The 18,675-nt window shown below is 53.7% G+C and overlaps 6 protein-coding genes across 6 annotated transcripts; 4 read left to right on the forward strand and 2 right to left on the reverse strand.

The window, feature by feature from the left end:
- The first annotated feature begins 640 nt into the window (after window positions 1-640).
- K460DRAFT_370242 (uncharacterized protein) lies at window positions 641-1,971 on the forward strand. Its single transcript, XM_040934118.1, has one exon. The coding sequence runs from the start codon at window positions 710-712 to the stop codon at window positions 1,526-1,528; it is 819 nt and encodes a 272-aa protein (XP_040784817.1). The 5' UTR covers window positions 641-709; the 3' UTR covers window positions 1,529-1,971.
- A 371-nt stretch (window positions 1,972-2,342) lies between these two features.
- K460DRAFT_409672 (uncharacterized protein) lies at window positions 2,343-3,565 on the forward strand (the record flags this gene model as incomplete). The annotated part of the gene is made up of 5 exons (XM_040937278.1): window positions 2,343-2,430; window positions 2,525-2,775; window positions 2,824-2,972; window positions 3,027-3,206; window positions 3,283-3,565. 5 exons carry the CDS (start codon window positions 2,343-2,345, stop codon window positions 3,563-3,565), a joined length of 951 nt encoding a protein of 316 aa, XP_040784818.1.
- A 614-nt stretch (window positions 3,566-4,179) lies between these two features.
- Window positions 4,180-5,377, reverse strand: K460DRAFT_380152 (glycosyltransferase family 34 protein; the record flags this gene model as incomplete). Its single annotated transcript, XM_040935238.1, has 3 exons — window positions 4,180-4,794; window positions 4,868-5,264; window positions 5,349-5,377. The coding sequence occupies 3 exons, from the start codon at window positions 5,375-5,377 to the stop codon at window positions 4,180-4,182; spliced, it is 1,041 nt and encodes a 346-aa protein (XP_040784819.1).
- Window positions 5,378-6,345: 968 nt separating this feature from the next.
- Window positions 6,346-7,135, forward strand: K460DRAFT_370244 (uncharacterized protein). The gene has a single exon (XM_040934119.1). It carries the CDS (start codon window positions 6,369-6,371, stop codon window positions 6,765-6,767), a length of 399 nt encoding a protein of 132 aa, XP_040784820.1. The 5' UTR covers window positions 6,346-6,368; the 3' UTR covers window positions 6,768-7,135.
- A 5,535-nt stretch (window positions 7,136-12,670) lies between these two features.
- K460DRAFT_345940 (uncharacterized protein) lies at window positions 12,671-15,771 on the reverse strand. Its single transcript, XM_040931287.1, has 2 exons — window positions 15,665-15,771; window positions 12,671-15,600 (listed from the first exon to the last, which is right to left on the reverse strand). Exon 2 carries the CDS (start codon window positions 15,597-15,599, stop codon window positions 13,056-13,058), a length of 2,544 nt encoding a protein of 847 aa, XP_040784821.1. The 5' UTR covers window position 15,600; window positions 15,665-15,771; the 3' UTR covers window positions 12,671-13,055.
- Window positions 15,772-16,158: 387 nt separating this feature from the next.
- K460DRAFT_293324 (uncharacterized protein) lies at window positions 16,159-18,552 on the forward strand (the record flags this gene model as incomplete). The annotated part of the gene is made up of 2 exons (XM_040929406.1): window positions 16,159-17,508; window positions 17,563-18,552. The coding sequence occupies 2 exons, from the start codon at window positions 16,159-16,161 to the stop codon at window positions 18,550-18,552; spliced, it is 2,340 nt and encodes a 779-aa protein (XP_040784822.1).
- Between the last annotated feature and the right edge of the window lie 123 nt (window positions 18,553-18,675).

Here is an 18,675-nt window from a genome sequence, read left to right on the forward strand (position 1 = left end):
CTTGAAACCTACCTGTCGCACCGTGGTGGGCCACTACAGATTGGTACTCTCACGAGGTTCTCTAGGCCGGACACAGCCAGAGGTACGGTGTTCCCCTTTCGAGCTCGTGCTTGGCTCACTGTAAATACCACTTTCTCTAAGCGGACTGCTGCTTTAGTATATTCGGCACGCTTTTGCTCTAGCCACCTCTGATATTGTGTTGGCTCCAAAGGCATCGTCGCGACCAGAGTTTTGCCTAGACCGGTAGGGAATGAGTCCCTGCGAATAGTCATCAATCGTGAAAGCGGTCAGGCGATCAGGCGACCGAGCAGAGATATACCAGCGGTTCTAATAGACATATTAGCGTCTATGCCACTTGTACACATAGAATCCTGGTGTTCTCATGGGCCCAGTAGCGGTGCAAAGCGAGATGTAATCTGTGGAGGGTTTTTGGAGGTATTCGGGCCACGCAGTTTCGATCTCGATAAGGATATCTAGAATTATGATGTTGCAAGAGCAGTGCAACATGAGAAATGTTAAAAACAGCCGTCGCAATCACGGGACCAAATCAGGCAGTAGCGGGGAAGTCGGCGGGGATCAATTGTTAGTCGACGTCATCCTAGCGCAGTTTCCGCGAGACACCTGCTACTAACAGTCCTGACTATACACTACCTTTTGCAAAACTTAAAAAAGTGCTACACGCATTCAAGACTGTCACTCTTTTGCTATCATGTCCAAACCGGAAGAGATCAAGGACACAAAGGTCGCTTGGTTCGAGCAGAATCCCGATGAAAGCAAGGTACCCCCCGCGGCTACTCGACGCCTTCTCGAAACGTACAGCGGCATCCCGCCAGAGGACGTCTTCGAGCACGTCGTCAATCTACGCAACGAAGCATGGAACGTCTTTCCGTATCCATGCATTGGACAGTTTAGGTTCCTTGAGCCGAGCTTTTTTGGGTTTGATGCGCTTCCCGAAGTCCTGGAACGCCTTTGCGAAGGCCAAAAACTACTCGATATGGCCTGCTGTTTTGGACAGACTGTCCGTGAGTTGTTCGCAGGTGGAGCCCCTGCAGATAATATCTACGGATGCGATCTTCAACCAGGTTTCATCGAACTGGGGTACAAGCTTTTTAAGGATCGAGGCAAGCTCCAGACCAAATTCTTGATAGCAGACATCTTCGATCCCAACTCAGCGCTGGAAGAATTGAGGGGCCAGATCGACATGGTCTATGCTGGGTCTTTCTTCCATCTCTGGGGTCTTGACGATCAGATAAAAGTGTCCAAAGCTGTCGCCACGTTGCTGCGGCCTAGGCAAGGTTCAATGATCCTTGGTCGCCAAATTGGAGCTGTTGAAGCTAGCGAGCAAACATCTCCTACTGGTACCATGTACCGTCACAATGTGGAAAGCCTCAAGAAAATGTGGAAAGAGATAGGCGATGATCTGGGAGTCACATTTATAGTAGAAGCAAGCCTCAAACCGGTTAGTGAAGACCACTTCTTGAACACAGACGACACACGACGAATCTGGTTCGTAATTCGCCGCGAATAGAAAAGTCCGAGTACCGGTGGCTTGCTAGTTGTTTCTTTTGCATAGACTGCTGGCATCACTCCCAAGCTTGCTTGACGAAGCATCCAGAGCGGTCTATAGTCCGTAGTGAGTGGAGTCAAGCTCAGGAGCATTTGTGATCGCTGCAGACTCTATATTCGAATACGAGATGTGTCCACGTCTCTACTGGGAGATCTTCTTTCTAGCTTTGTGGTACCTGGGGTGCACGAGGTAGCGGCCCTCTTTTTATGCTAATAGCTCGACACTCTATGGGTCAACACGCGATTTTGCCGGGCCTAGAGACCAGGATATATAACCTTACAATGTCAACCCTGTCGAACAACACTAAACATATATTCCCCATACATTTCAATATCTACACCCTCAATCCCTTTGGTCGGCTAATTTCACATCTCAGTGGTTCGACCACAGGCTCGGCGCGACCAGAGGCCTGGATGCAGGTGGCTTCTACACCCTTTTCCGACACGCCTTCGACGAGAGAGCCTCCGAGAGTATCTACCGGCGGGATTCGAGCATGCTTCGTGTTCATTTACCAAAGCAGGAGCAGTATGCGCGTTTGGTCCGACATGCTCAACTCGGGTTATCGACACGCTCGAAGCGTCAGTTCTCATTTATTTGCAAATGAAGTACACGACGCTACATGCATTTCTACCGCTTATACCATTATACGCCAAGTCAAAGACGGAGCTTTGCAGATGTCTTATAAGTAAGGATCTTTCCCAGTCAACTGCCGTTCATCCTCAACTTCGGTATCTGCCATTGTCCACCACACAGCTAAGCTTTCGTAAACGGTACTATGAAACTGTCGTTGATCTTCGCTGCGGCTCTTGCTGCGAGTGTAGAATCAGCTGTTTTGGAGAAAAGGCAAAGAGGGGGTCCAGATGGTATGTGAACGTTCTGTTACGGGCGCGCTTTCAATGCGCAATGTTTCTAGACTATCAGTCTTCCAGGCGAAAATTCAGGTCTGACGGTTATCAGTTAGCGAGTGCGGATTGGACGCATTCGAAGGACACACGGCCGAGGCATCGTTGTTTTGTAGCAGCATCCTCAAGTCAGGCACCGCGACCTCGACCGTCACACGCGGCGTCACTACGACAACCACTGCGACAAGAAAGGTCACAACGACAGTGTATCCCCCGTCAAGCTCTAGCCCAACCCCTACGCCGAGCCCCTCTCCTACTCCCACTCCTACACCAACACCGACGCCGACGCCTACTCCCACTCCAAAGGTACGTAGTCCTTGGCAATACGAAGCATCGAATTAACCCAGGGTGTAGCCATCGTCTTCTCCGTCTCCCAGACCGTCCTCTTCAACAGTGCCCAGCCCACCTTCATCTTCATCTGCTGTTCCCAGGCCATCCTCGTCCTCGTCGCCTTCGCCAACTCCAGTACAGCCTTCGTCGACCATTGTCACGAGTCCTTCGCCGTACGTCCCCTGCCCCGAAAAGATCCATATACACACTTTACTAACAGTCCGCAGTACCCCTACCAGTGCAGGCTGTGGCATCGTCGCCTACGTGAAGACCACACCCGCCTACTACTTTGAATCCAGCGGCACAAAGAACACCTTCACCGCCTGCCAGGCCCTCTGCAAAGCCGACACAAGGTGCAAGAGCTTTGGATACGGAGAGGCAAACTGCATGCTCTTCGACGTGTCTGCGTACGTGCTAATTCTCATCCTCCACTCCAAACTCTGCTGCTCATAACCACTCAACCCCCCTCTAACCTCAACACAGCGCTGAAAACACAAACTACAACCCCATGTCGCCCTACACCTTCTACGACGTAGCCTGCCCCGTCGAGCTCCCCGTGCGCAAGCGCCAAGTCAACATCTCGCTCCCGGGCGGCGGCATTAACATCTCGCTTGGCCTGGGCAGTCCGCGGCAAATCTCGTCGGCGTGCTCGTGCTTTATTACGCGGGGTCCGGCCGAGACGACGGTTACGCGGACGGCTACTAGCTCGGTTGTGCGGACGAGTACGACTACTGCTACGGTTACGAGGACTGCGGAGGGGAATTAGTGGGATAGAGGTGTGGATCGTGTGCGTGGCGTTTTGCGGGAAAAAGAGAGCAAGGCAAGGAGGAGGAGGAAGGCGTGGGGAAATCCGCATCGCGCGTTCGATATTGTATATAACTCTTGATCAAAATCATTCTCGTTTCGCATCCAAGAATCCTTCTACTCTACTTGCTGGTGAAATGTGAAATGTGTTGTGAAAAGTGAAAAGGACACCTTAACAGAAGATTTAAGGCATAAAGAGTAAGGTAAAAAAGTCTGCATGAAAGTGTTGCTGGTATCAAAAAAAAAGACAGGAAAAAGTCGCCTAACAAATGCATGAATTGCCTCGTCCGAATGCATTCCTCGTTCTTTCCCACTTTATAAACGCCCGGGAACTCCAGGGAGGGGGGCAGAGGTAATCTGGCCCTCCCGAACAGATGTTGCATTACAGGGTATTTCCACATCGAATGATAAGACGCCGCTCGCTCGACTTGCGCGCTGTGTATTTGTAGGTTGTTTAGGGTCGTGGTAGGGGTAGGCGCTTGCTCGTGTCGGATCGTTGCTCGCTCGTTCGCTCGTGTTGAAGGATGGTGGTGGTGGTGGTGGTGGCAGTTGCAAGACTGCCGCAGGATAGTCTGTTTACTGCCCGACCGGCCTCCAGACGTCCTTGTGCCCCTTCTTGCCCCAAAACTCTTCAAACCACTCTTGGCACTTGCCGCCAACCCAGCAGCCCGCAAAGTGCACGAGCAGGTCGCCATCGCGATAGCCCATGTTCTCGCCACCCTGCGCGTAGGCGTTGAACTTGCGCTGCGGGTAGATGCCCACGTGGTTTCTTACTATCTGGTGCTCGAGCATCAGATGCTTGATCGCGTCTTGCTCGGCGCCATTGTGCTCTTGTCCCATCAACATGGTGTAATCCGTCATGGTCTCGAGTAGGTATCTCGTAAAGGCGGAGCGGCGGAAGAAGGTGCTGCCCGTGTTGACGCTCTGGTGGTCCTGCGTGATGAGAATGTCAATGTCCTCGACTCGGAAGTCTTTGGGTGTGTTGATGTTGGTTGGGTTCTTCTTGAGCTGGCCGTCGAGGATGGGGGTGTCGCGCATGAGGCCGCGCTTGATGGCGTCAGGGCCGACGATTTCTTTGACGAGGTCGTAGTCGGGTTGCATTATGACGATGTCGGTGTCGATCAGCCAGACCCATTCGGCGTTGGGGTAGAGGGAGAAGGCTTCGGAGACGGCGGGGATCTTGGACCATGTCTGTCATTGTAGATCAGTAACTTAGTTGGTGCGACCAGGGCGCTGCATGGTCTCTCCTCGCGACTTGACTTACCCTGTGAGCCTTGCCGATGTCGTAGCGGCTCGTGTTGAGCCAGAGGTTTGTGTATCCATTTCTCTCGCAGTACTTCTCGCGGTCGTCCAGTACTCGTTCCAGCACGTTGGGGATGGCGCTGTTGTGGCCGCCGCCGTCACTCGCTGTCAAGACGACGATATCCCTGTTCCTGGGGTTCCGCGCATATCCCTTCCAAGAGCTCGCGTAGTCAGGCACGTCCCAATCCCACTCTGGCTGCGCCTTGAAGTAGCCGGGCTGGGGTTTGTCGTTCTTTGTGACGGCGGGGGCTATGGCTTCAGCGGGGGCGTAGTTGCGGTAGTAGTCGACTGGGACGTCGCCGTAGAATCTGAAGAGGACAATGATGATCGTAATGAGGGAGATGGCCAGTATTATGGATCTACAGCGCCCATGTCAGTAATGTGTAAGGCGACCCACGGGGCGTAAATCCACGAGGCGTAAATCTTGGGGGGGCCGTACGTACTTTCGTGGTAACGACTGCAGCACCTGCATTTTGTTGTTTGCGAGCGCAGGGAAGGAGCGCAGCATTGTGAGGCAAACGCACACGGCGAGAAAGTGAGGAAGTAGGGAATTAGGAGAAATGGGCTGGATGGATGGACTGGCGCCCCTTCACAACCAAGCGTAGAGACGCCACCCCGGGCTACCCAGACGGCGCTGCACCACACGGACACACGGACCCTCACTCAGCGAGCAAAGATAGCGCGGCCCAAAATTTGGGCTATACAGAATGGGCTATAGCAATAGCAAGCTCTGTCAAAGTTTGTACCGACGGAATCGATCGGGCCCGTGTGATTGGCAGTATTGCTCTTAGCTGCCCTTAGATTACCGTCACGGCCCTGATGCGGCCTTGTACCAGCTAATTACACCCGCTGTATCACAATCGTTTGCGCACTTATCGCACCAGCGACGCGAGGGCTTCACCTCGTCCACCTCTGACATGCGCCCCACCCTTTTGTCGCCATAGTTGTACACGTTCCCTTCCTCTGGCGCCAAGTGTCAGTCCTGGAGGTGATCTGGTTGCTGGGACTGCGTGGACTCACCAGGCTCACCCAGGCCTCGACATGGGAAATTGGCAGAGGAACAGAAGAATTAATTACCGCTCGTATCGATTTCAGTAGTCTCAGGGCCCATCTTATTAAGCTTTGCCGCATCCGTGGGGGCGAAGCTGAGTAACCATGACCACACCATGCACTTGGACGCGACCACGATAGAAAAGCCCTAGGTTGCGAGGCTGATTAAGCTCAAACCCTTGGAGGCTCAAGTATTTTTGGACGCGTGGCACAGGAACAACAGCCCATCAACTACGCCTCGAATGCGTGATGTTTTGTTCCCAACGGGGCTGCCGGAAGCTAGCTTGTTAGCTGATGGATCGTAATCTAGTCCAGCGCCCATCTAGCCGACTTCCACGCCTGCCGTGTGCACCACCTATTCAATAATCAGGAACCAGGGCCCTGATCCGTCTCGACGCAGCCACACATACATCATGGCCTCCTTTACACAACTCGCTTCCAAAGCCGACTTCGACTCGATCGTGAGGCCCGCCACGGGCAAATCCGTCGTCGTAGCCTACTGGCCCGAAGACTCGACATCCAACGCCGTCGTCGTCGCGCTCAGGAAGCAACTCCCGGCATCTTGCTTTAAGCAATATGGAATTGTAGACATCTATTGCTTTGACGCGTATTCCCTCCCAGACCTAGGCACCGAGCTGGACGTGAGCTTCGTGCCCACCCTCATGTGGTTCATAGATGGCGTCATGGATGCCATAGTCTGGCACGAAGGAGTCAGAATCCAGGGAGAGAGCGTGGAAAAGGGTGTGAGCAGGGTGGTAGAGAGGATCAAGGGCGCGGAAATTGGTGAGAGTGACGATGATAGCGATTGGTGATGAGGTGGAAACGTGGGTGGGGCAGCTGCATAAGAGAAATTTGACGAGGAACCGAGCTGCTCCTCTTGGACGACGGGATTAGCATCCTTCGAAACTCATAACCGGACTACCACATCAAGCCTTTACGCCTAGACATTTGTGAAGGCGAGCGTTCGGCTTGTAGTAGCCGCCAAAGATTGCTAGCGAGGCCCTCTTCGACGTCGCCTTCTCTATGCGCCCTTCCAGATACGGAAAAACCTGGATAACATCGAGATGGCATATAACAATATCTAGAAAGTTGCATGATAAGACTTCCGGTCTTCTTAGGTCGCGGTTTCCAAGCTGTCCTCATATCACAACATGGACAGCCGCTGGCAGTGTAGCTTCCCATCTTCTCATGCCTTCTACTTCTTCAGTCCACAAATCCTACAATTAATTATGCTTGCCTTGCAGGTTGTCATTGAAGAGAAGAGGATAGGAGCAGCAAATGCATTGCTATGGACTGTTAATTTAGGGAGACTCTGGTCAATCTATTGTTATTTTTCTAGCGATGTCTTTCCATTTATGCTACTCTCTTCTCGCAACGGGCACTTTAGTCTGTAAACACACAATGTCTTTCTCCTCGTGACTATTTCCCTCCATCTCCTGTCTATGTCTGTACATTGTTCTCATTCCAGCCTCACAATGTACCGTTCTTATTGTCCTGAGCCTTCTTTGTTGAGCATGCGGATGCGAAGAAAGATGTTTTCTCCCCTTTGTCAAGAGACAATTGACCCCAGCCGCGAGAGCTCCAGAAGCTTTCACCCACCTTTCGTACGAAGAGTCTCTAGCAAAGGTCTCACACTGAGCTAGCTCGCACGTGGAGTGTAGATTTCTCAATAACTACATTCGCATACGGACGCTCTACACGAATCCGAGGAAAAGCTCGTGTCGCGCCTTCCATCCGACGCAGTACACATTCGAAACCCGTGACCCTGGGCTCGTCGTCATCTTGTTAGAGCCAAAGCTACGAAAACGCGCGCACCAGCAGAGTGAAACACCAAAAAAAACACCAATCACGCCCCTCCTCCTGCTCAGTGAGTCTTTCACCGAACCACCATTGGCACGCGCTAGCTCAGAGCCCCCGCCCGCCCCCTCGATACTTATTGTGCCCTTCCCGACTACTCTTTCGATCACTCTACACCCACCGCACACTCAACTGAACCAAATCTTGATTCAGTTCTTTACTCGATCGACTCCGAACCTTTTGCCGCACCCAACTACTCCCAACTACACTCGACTACACCCAAACACACTCACCATGGCACACCAGCTCGATGGTACGCAGCTAGCTACCCTCATCCAGAACCTAGACCACCCCATGGTCAAAAGCCTGTTGAGTTTGACAGCCGCTTCTGGTGTCGCGCTCATCTGGCAGCATAACGGCCTCCCTATGCCTGGCTTCGGAGAATCCATTGCGGATTACGCCGCCACTCGTACTGAGCCCTCAAGCGCATTGCACTTCACTCCCTCTCCGAACATCCCGCCCATCGACATCTTTGGACAGCCTGACGTGGAGCTCTTCTCTGTCGCAAACTTCACCGTCCAGACGAACCTTCCGGAACTACCAATCCTCCTAGACAACATAAACAACATCAACGCCCTGAATAGTTCGCCGCTCAAGATCGGTGCTACGGTTGGCGGCTTGGTTGGTCTCGCCGCCATTGCCTATGCCTACCTCAAGAAGCGGAACAGCAAAGATTCATCGCAACTGACCGACGCCGAAACAATCGCATGGCTCCATTCAGAACTCAAGAAGGTCACCGACGATATGTCAGGGGTTGAGTCTCAGTTGATCACGACAAAGATGTATGCCCTCAATGTCGACCACGCTCTTGCTGAATCCATCAACCGTGAAGAAGCGCTAGGCAAGGAGGCTGTGTCTATCAACGCGTCAAAGCACGCGTTGGAGCAACAAATCGACAAGCTCACCTCGGATATCGCTGAGCTCCAGTCGCAGATTGTGCAACAACATCAGATTGGCCTTTCGAATCAGGAGGTGGAACAACTGATCGATAAGCTCACCTTAGAGATCACTGATCTCCAATCGCAGAGCATCCATTATGATGAGATTGAAATTGCGAAGCAGGAACTGGAGCAACAGATTAAGAAGCTTACCGCAGATATCGCAGGGCTTCAGTCGCAGATCCTGCAACACGATCAAATCAACGTATCGAATCGGGAACTTGAGCAGCAGGTTGACAAGCTGACCTCAGATATCTTGGGGCTGCAGGCGCAGATCATCCAATACGATCAAGTCGTCACTTCAAACCAAGAACTAGAGCAACATGTCGCCGCGCTCACATCGGAGATCTCTAATCTCCAATCGCAGATCAAGCAACATGATCAAGCCAAGATTTCGAATCAAGAACTGGAGCAACAAGTCGCCAAGCTCACCTCGCATATCGCAGAACTCCAGTCGCAGATCGCGCGACAAGATCAAATCCAACCCGAACTGATTCAGCGCCATCAGGCTGAGTTGGAGAATAAGAGCCAGACATTCCGCAAGCTCAAGGACAACTATGATCGTATCTTCCAGTCTTTACGCAGCCACAAGCAGCAAAAGGAGGAGCTGCAAGGGAAACTAGATGCGCTGACCGAAGCCAAGGCCCAGCTACAGTGTGAGCTTGCTGACGTCTCTGCGCTTCGAGATGACATTACCCTCCGCCAACAAGAGCTGAATCAGCAAGTGGCTACTGCTCAGAAGGAACGCGACGACCTCGCCACAAAGAACAGGAGCCTCCAGCAAGAGGTGATTGGGCTCACGCAGCAGAACAAGAACATCACCGCTCAGTACGACCAACTCACTGGTCACCTCGAGGCTGCTGAGCGGCGCAACACGGACTTCGAGCAAACGAACAATGCAATGGTCCAGCGACTCCAGGGTCTCGAGGAGGGCATCACAAAGCTCACAGAGGAGCAGCAAGCGATGTCTGCCAGCAAAGACGTATTGGAGATGGATGCCGCCGAGCAGAAATCGAAGGACGGTGAAGAACTCACCAAGTTGCGCTCCGAGAAGGATCACCTCCAGCTGCAGATCGATAAGGCTACCGAGGCTCACGACCTGGAGAAGAAGGACTTCGAGGCCAAGTTGAACGATTATCAACGCAGGAAAGCTGAAGACGAGTTGGCTGCGAAAGAGTGTGCCGATCGAAACCGCAAGCAGCTGGAGGCTTATCATGAGAAGCAGCTGGATGATGTCCGCAACAAATCGGAGGCCGACAAGACGTCTCTTCAACTCTCCCACCAGGTCGCCATGGATGAGAAGAGCAACGAGATCAAGCATCTTCGAGGTAAACCCGATGCTGATCTCCAAGCCGCTATGGAGAATGAACGAGTCCTCGTCGCCCGGCTAGACGCTCTTCAAAAAGAAAAGGAGGACGCCGCCAAAACTGCAGAAGAACATGTGCTCAAGGAGCGTGAGGCGCTCCTCCTCGACAAGGACACTGCCGTTTCGGCCGCGAAGATGGCGGCTCAGGAGGAGCTGACCAAGATCACTTCTGAGCAAGACGCCGAGAAGGCTAGCGAGCTCGCTGCTGCAGAGAAGCGCGCCAAACAGCAAGCCGAAAGTCTGGAGCAGGAGCACGCAAAGGCCATCACTAGGCTGGAGGGTGTCATCCATGATCTCCGCACAGAGCAGACCAACTCCAAGAGTGAGTTGGAGCAGCAGAAGACCGAGTACAACGGTCGCTACTCTGCTCTGGAAGTGGAGATGAAGGAGCAGCTTAGCTCTCTCCTGGCCAAGTACAACCAGGCTAAAGAGGACCTCACGCGTCACGAGTCCGTCATCAAAGAGAAGGACGACAAGATCAAGCAGCTTGACGAGCAAAAGGTTGAGGCTGACGAAGCCTTGAAGGCCAAGGAGCAGGAGCTTGCGCGAAATGAGACGACGATTGGCAGCACCAACAAGGACCTTGTCAACCAGCTCGAAACGAAGAACAACGAGGTCGAGGAGCTCCGCCAGCAACTGGAGCAAGTTACCAAGAACGAAGCTGCCAAAGAGCAAAACCTTGAAAAGCACCAGCTGGAGCTTAAAGAGCTTCGTGAAGACAATGAGAAGCAGCTTGGAGATGCCACCAAGCGTGAGCAAAAGCTCAAGGAAGAGCATCAAGTGGAACTCGACGCAAAGACTCGTGCACTTACTAAGCTCACAGCCGATATCCAGCCGCTCCGCGAGTATGTAGGAACGCTACAGGCCTACTGCATGCAAAAGAACGAGTCCCACAACAAAGAACTCGCCGCGCTGAACGAGGAGCTCATGATGGCTCACATGGAGGAGGATGGCCACGATGACGCGGTCAGTAAACTCATCACTGACCAAGCCGAATTGGAAGAGAAGTTACAGAAGGCGGAGGCGAAGGTCAAGGAGTTGGAGAAGGGAGCGAAGCAGACCACGCCAAAGTCGATGTCTCCAATGGTATCGGCAGCAACCCAGGTGACGGAGAATGAGCTTCGTGAAAAGATCCAAGGTGGCCAGATTCAGGTTTCTGAAGAGAAGGCCACCGAGATTGCGGATGTGACATCGAAGGATGTCGTGGACAACCAGAATGTCGATGTCGTGGTTGGTGATGAGGCTGCTCAGGATTCCAAAGAGAAGGTCAATGAGAATGCCAATGACACACCGAAAGATGCCGTGGACGATCAGACCACCGATGTCGCTCTCAGCAATGAGCCTGTCCAAGCGCATGAAGAGCAGCCTGCCGACGCCAAAGGCAGTAAAACTCCCGCTAAGACCCAGTCTGACGTGGCTCATGGGGAAGACGATAGCGCGACCAAGACCACTGACCCAGCAAAAGCAGTAGGAGGTACCGGTCGCCTACCTCCAGTGAATCGCTTCAGCAACCGCAAGAACCTCCGAAAGGACCTCGCAGAACATTTCACGACGATCAATTTCCGTGAGCAGAGGTATCCTGACAACAAAGTCATCGAGCTTCAGCTACCATACCTCGATCCCTGTTACAAGGACATTCCAATCATCCAGCCTGTGCAGAATCCGCAAATATCGATCCAGGACGGGAAGGCAACTCATATCCAATGCAATGATTGCCTTCAGTGGTACACACGAGACGATATCTACGACCACTTCCCGGTTTGCAAGGCTTTCTTCAAATATGCGAAATACTGCAAGCATTTCGAGAAGAACTTCATGAACAATGCGGCATTCAAGGAGATGCATGCTCGGGAGTGCAAGATCGAGGACTGCCAACCCGAGTTTCCCTGGTTGACCAAGAAGAAGATTCAGCTGCCGGTGGTGAAGACCGACACCAACGATAACGGTCCAGAGCAATCGCCGAATCTTGAGAAGTTGGCTCAAGACGCTGCGAAGAATGCAGCTAAGCAGGACGCTGGACCGCAGACTTCAACGCCGGTCCGTCCTACCCCCGCTGTAAGCTTCAACCCGGGAGCAGCGGCCTTCAGCCCCGGAGCAGCAGCATTCACTCCCCAGCGCGCTGCAACCCCGGTGGCATCGGTGGTCGCCCTCAGCGGACCACCCCCAACTCCGCAGCAGCCATTGTCCACAGAAGCTGATCCTGCGCCCACTCACACCACGACCGCATTGCTCTCGTCCCGGTACGCAGTCAGCCAGCCAGCAATCGACCAGTCTGCGGCCAACCAGCCCGCACCCTCTCCCCAGCAGGCCAAGGCGCCTGTGAAGGCCTCACAGCACGCCCCCTCGCCTAAACAGGGCAAGCCGCGCGGCAATCCGCCGGCTCATGCTCGGGGCTCTGCTGCCAACACGCGTGGGGGACGTATTACGCCGTCGTCGCGCAGCAATCTGCCGGCTCAACAAGCGCGTAGCCGTCCAGCACGTGGTAACCAGCAGCAGCAGCAGTCGCAACAACAACAGCCGCAGGGACGACAGCCGCAGGACTGGGGAGATGCTGGCCACAACGTCATCAAGTACTAGGGGAGTTGGGAGTCGGGAGTCGGGATATATTGTGTGTTTTTTGATTTTTTTGATATAGGCATGAATCAGTATTCTGTCTTTGTAATAAAGGACTTGGAGTCACCTATGCAACCCCAGGGGCCATAGGTTAGGTATTGAATATATGGAAAATGGAAATGGAAAAGGAAATGGACAAGAAAAAGGGAGATTGGAATCTGAGATGGGAGTTCAGGGAATGAGAATCATAAAGGTCGTATGGAGTAGAGACTTTGGAGTCTAATTTGAGATTACAAGAAATCTGCCTCTGCCTCTTCATTTCTGTGACGCATGAAGCTTTGTACAGATTAATAACGTCGTCTGATCAATCGTTGTCGTGGATACCTTCAGTCAACGACTTCAAGCATGTTGTATGCCTTGTGCTGGACCGCCTTCTTGACGACGGTAAGCGGATCGATCTTCTTCTTCACCTTATGCACCTCCGTGATGCCATCGTCACTATCCATCTGCGACTCCTCCACAGCATCCTCGTCATCAAAAGCACCGCCCTCTAAGAAGGCCCTCAGCATGCCCTGCGAGTAGCCCGACACCAACGCCGTATCTACATCGTCCATGGTAGTAGGCTTATCCGTGCTGTGCGCAGCCAGATTCCAGAAGATGAGGCGCGGCACCTCGTACCCTGCGTTGGCGTATTTCTTCTTGATGCGGTCGTACGACGAGGTCCAGCGTTCAGAGGATTCCCCAGCTTCATTAAACTGCATGTCGCTGAAGACAAAGATCTGCTTCACCATGTCCTCTTGTTTGAGGTGATTCGCAATAGCCATAGGGAGTATGACGTCTTCGAAGACGGCGACGAAGTCTGTGCTGAAGCCCCAATCCGTGCTTTGAATGTACCGCACTTTGTCGACGAGGCCGCGGGCATCGTTGTCTCCCCCGCTAGTGGAGATGTAGGTAGGGGTGCTGTGGAAGCTGATGAAACCACCTCCGAACGGAGCAGCGGTGATTTCAGCAATGAGGAGAGACAGTCCGATTGCAGAGTCCATGGGGCACGAGCCGTCTTTGAATGAGGGCCAGGACATGCTACCGCTTACATCACAGACAGCAATGGACGATTGCAGGGTGCCCGCATCACGGACGCGCTTGAGCAGCGTATTCCATTGACCGTCAATTACCTCGCTGTGTATTTCAGCCTCCACGGCGGCTTTGATTGCTTTGAAGTTTTTCGCACCTGTTGGGTTGTGCGCTGAGATGTTCCGCGCTTTGCTGATTAGAGTGGAGGGCAACAGAGTGGCCCCGGAGATATTCGCTTTGCCAGTCGAGACGTCCTGAATGTAGCTTTTGAAGCGTTCGAGATCCTTCTTCACGAAGAGACCAGTGTAGCGATCCATGGCGAGTGAGGGAACTCGATCGTATTTGATGTTGTCGAATGTTTCGGCAGCGATGTCCCGCTCGACGATGCTGAGGGCTTTGCGAAGCGGCGAGGCATACTGTTTGCGATATTTCTCACGGATAAGGCGAAGGTGGAGTTCGCGGTTGGTGCTATCTGGGCTGAGCGAAGCTGGCTCAGGGAAGAGGATCTCGGCGATTGTCGACAGGATGAAGGTATGCTTGTCATGAAACTCTCCAAAAGTAGGAGCCCACTTGGCGGCTAGAGACAGCTTCTTCAAGGCTGATTTCTTGCCAGAGTCCAGCAATGCCTTGTCTTCTACTAGCTGCTCAGCGAAGAGCCTCGCGACGCTGACGTGGAGTGCTCGGTAGAAGGGGTCATTCTTCATCTTCTCTTGTACCCGCTCATTCTGCTCCTTCTTCTTCTGCCGTCGAAGCTCTTTTGCGCTTGCTTGGTCCCAGTTGCGTTTTCGCTTGCCTTTCGACGTGTTGTCGGCCTTTTGGTTGAGGAGTGCGGAGGGGTCGCCATCGAACTTTAGCTGATCATTTGCGGCGAATACGACAAGGTTAAGGAGGTCCTTCCAGTATCCGTGGGAGAGGCCGTTTCGTACATCATGGGTTTTGGCAGGATTGGCCTCATCTGCGTTGATCATGTCAAAGTCGTCATCTCCTTCCTTGCTCTCATCATTTTCCTTGTCTTTGGCGGACTTTTTTTCGATCACGGGCCGGACAAGCCATCTCATGTTTGCAAGCAGAGTAAGGGGGTGGTACTCTGCCACCCAGCCAAAGGCCTTGTAACTCGCGATCCTGTTGCTCTTGCCGAGATGAATGCTTCGAGCGTTGAAGATGATCTTGAGCGTCAGCAACGGGTCCTCCCGCCAGGCGTCATCAAGCAACGTCTTTAGCTTATCACCCGTTGTGTTCTCGCCAAGATCGTAGAACAAGTCGACGATGGCACTCTTTGAGGATATGTTGGTAACATCAGCGTTCTCTGTGAGCGTCTTGTTCTCTGCAGCCAGGGCGTCGGGGGATTGATGGTGAGCAGCATGCTTCTCCAATCCTGCAACGAAGGGCGCTTTGATGTCTGACTTGGGAGTCGCTGCAGAGTCGCCTTTGTCGATGGTGGCGATGTCACGCTCGAGGTCTTTTAGTTGCAGATGACGTGCACTGACGAGGGCTTTCTTGACGAATGCCTGAAACTCGCCCTCTGGCATGAACAGGGCGGGGTCCTCAGGGAGCAAGACTGGAAAAGACGAGTCGAGGACCGAATGCTGCGAGCCGTGAGCTGCATCTTCGGTCGCCATGCTTACTGAGGAAAAGGCTTGGTGGGCTGGATGCACAATGGAGAAGAAGAAGCGTGGATGGTACAAGGGCGAGAGGGCTACTATATGCGGGCAGAAGGAGTGACTCCGAGCAAGCGGGAAGGCGCATGCTGCTGCTGCCTGACGATGCAAGTTTGCTCTATGCAGCAGCATACACGGCCTTGTGGCGCTCGAAATAGACAACCGCCCATGCGAAAGGGCGGACAGCATATTATACGACATACTAAGACATTACCGTGAGTCTTTGGGATTTGTGGATATGCTAGGCATCCGCCTCACGTGCTTACCCTGGGTGGTGTGGTATTGGGGAGCTGGCACAACAACAGCAACAACAACAACAGCTCCTCTTTCTGAATTCAATGTAAACAGCCCGTCAATTGGCATGCTTCGTAGTCGAGACATTAGCACGAGAGAGCTTCCAAGGGTTTGTTCTTCGACATGTGTACTGGCTGACTGTCTGTGCCAGGTCTTGGTCACGTTCAACGAGCGCGCAGGCGCTAGCAGACGATCTTCAGACGAAGAAAACGCACACCCGTGCCAAAACTCCTGCGACGCTGAAGATGGCCCCTCTGCCTCGTTACTGACTGCCTTCAGCCTCTTCTTCGCCAATTCATCCGTGAGTCGAGGCTCTTTGGTCCGCCCGCGACGTGCAAGGAGACCAAAGGCAGAGGCGGGACAAGGGCCACTAACTAGGTCCCACGCCAAGTAGGCTCGTTTTGCTGCTCGACTGCTAACCTTCTCTAATTCTATAAAGCCGAGTTTTGGGCCTACCCCACTTACCATGGATGCTAGCCATGGGCAACCCCCGAATACCTTTCGAAGTGCCAACGATGCCGCCCTGTGGCCTGCCCAGCCCGTCCAGCTCGCCCGAGGACGCCAGCCGCGAGACGCGTTGGCGAGGACCATCCCATACAATGTCTCGTCCATGGACGAGTTCGAGACGTCATTGCGTGAATACCTGAACAGCCCGCCCGACCAGCCTGAGCACACCGAAGCCCAGCTGTCCTTCTGGATTGGCACCAGCTTCATGGTGCTGGCGCCCGAGTCGTCCACGTCCTCCAGCGTCATCTCGTCGTCGCCTCAGCAGCAGCAGCAGCAGCAGCAGCAACAGCAACAACAACAACCACAACCGCCGCCGCAACCCCACGTCGCGCACCAGCAGCATGCCCACGCACCGCCCGGCTACCAGCCTGCCAACACCATACCGGGTCCGTATGGCGACCCCCAGCACGCATACCAGTCCGTGTCAGACCCCGCCATGGCCCTGGCCCTGCCCACCTTCCCACCGTCAGTAGACTCGAATGACGTCGCCAGTGGCAATGGCAACACAAAGTCCGAGCACAAGGTCAGCTTGAGCATCATGGAGGCGCTGCAGCCCACGTCGAATCCAAAGGAGAAGATGCGCAAGCAGAGAGCCATTGCAAAGTGCTGCGTCGACGCGATACAGACCATCGACGGCTACCGCTACAGCTTCCACAACTGCTGGAACAGCAGGGAGGACGACAGCTTCCGCTTCTCCTACTACTGCAACGACTCGCTGCTCAACAAAGACCGTGCTGCCAACGGCAAAGGTGCGAAGCTCGGCAAGCGCGCCACCAAGCCCGTCTACGACTGCAAAGGCGTCCTCTCCATCAAGTTCTCCGCCACCAAAAACACCCTGGACGTCTTCTACAAGCACGTGCCTATACACAAGACGTACGAGGAGCGAGCGCCTCCTCCACGCAAAGACTCGAAGCGGCGCAAGTATCTAGAAGAGAACGACCCGGACGCGTTGCGGAGGATCGCCAGTCGGCCAAGGTCACTCAAAGAAGACAGCGAGGAGTCTGAGGTTGCGCCGAAGCCCAAGAAGAAGAAGCTGCAACCAGAGGCTCCAAAGCCGTCGAATACCTCCCTCGAGAGCGACCTGAGAGCGCAGAGCCTACGATCCCTACTGGAACTAATTCAAGTCGACCCACCTGGCCCAACAGAACCAACTCCTCCAGAACCGCCTCCGCCCCCGCCTCTACCTCTGCCCCCACAGCAGCTCATAGTCGTCCCGGAAGCCCCTACCCCACAAGTCCAACCCCAGCCACCGCAACAACGGAAGCGGCCGAGGAATAGCTGTGACATCTGCAAAGCTAAAAAGACAAAGGTACGGTGTAATACCTCACGAGTCTACTATGATAGAAAGCTAATTCACTCCCAGTGCGACGGCACAAGACCTGTGTGTCAGACGTGTATCGACAAAAAGCGACAATGCTTCTACTCGGAGCTAGCCAACGGAGAGGACCAGCGTAAGCCATTCGAGGCCAACGAAACGGTGCGCCACGCGCAAGTTGCGAACGAAATTTCAGAGTTGGACAAAATGAAGAGAGAACTAGACGAAGCTAAGGCGAGGATTCAAGAACTAGAGTCGGAGAAGCGAGCTTCGTCTACTCCTAGTCAGACACCACAGCTGGCATCACGACCTCAGTCTCAACCGCAAGCCCAGGCGCAACCGCAGTCTCTACATCGCGCTCAGATATCGCACCCACAAACGCAGCATGCAGCACAACAGCAACAGCAACAGCAACAGCAACAGCAACAGCAACAGCAACAGCGTCAACAGCCTCCGCCCAACCACCGGCAGCAGCTTCAGCAGCTCAATCAGACCAACCAGCGCGGACTCCGCAGCCCACAGCAGATGGCGTACAAGCTAGATGTACAATCCCCGCAACAGCAACAGCGGCTTCAAACTCCACAGCAGCCACTACAAGCCCCGCAACAGCAGATGCAAGCTACCCAGCAGCAACTTCAAGTCGCTGCGGCGCAACAGATGCAGCCAAGCCAAACCGTCCAGCTCCAGACACCACAAAGCTACTTTGCCGCCACTCACTCTGCATACGGCACCCTCAATCGGCCGATGCCACAGAACGGCTTACCCGCCCAGAATACAATGTCTGCGCAGAACCAAATGACCCAGAACACGATTGCTACCCAGACTACCCAGCATCTCCCGCAGACGCAGCCCCAGCCCCAAGCCAACCACCAAATCCACGCGACGAGCACGGGTCTTACGCCCACCGCGCCATCTGTCGATGCAAACAATCCATATGCCCGAGGCGACTTTGCCTGGCCGTACTATGGGTACCAGAATGCGCAACAGCAACAGCAGGATCAGTGGGCTGCAGCGCGCGGGTCCAGTGTTTTTCGATAGGAACACTTTTGTATCATGTTGCTAGACTATTTTCTTCACAAGATGCGCATCACGAATCTCTTAGCTTGGTGCATGGAGTTTCCCTCCCAATTGATTTGTCAACGGCCATTCTTATTTTTCCTT

The sequence above is a fragment of the Cucurbitaria berberidis genome (assembly GCF_010015615.1).
Source record: "Cucurbitaria berberidis CBS 394.84 unplaced genomic scaffold K460scaffold_5, whole genome shotgun sequence".
NCBI lineage: Eukaryota > Fungi > Ascomycota > Dothideomycetes > Pleosporales > Cucurbitariaceae > Cucurbitaria > Cucurbitaria berberidis.

Bases quoted from the DNA above. Each gene is read 5' to 3' on its own strand.
- K460DRAFT_345940 (XM_040931287.1), bottom strand. From the start codon at position 15,599: ATGTCGTATAATATGCTGTCCGCCCTTTCGCATGGGCGGTTGTCTATT.
- K460DRAFT_370242 (XM_040934118.1), top strand. From the start codon at position 710: ATGTCCAAACCGGAAGAGATCAAGGACACAAAGGTCGCTTGGTTCGAG.
- K460DRAFT_370244 (XM_040934119.1), top strand. From the start codon at position 6,369: ATGGCCTCCTTTACACAACTCGCTTCCAAAGCCGACTTCGACTCGATC.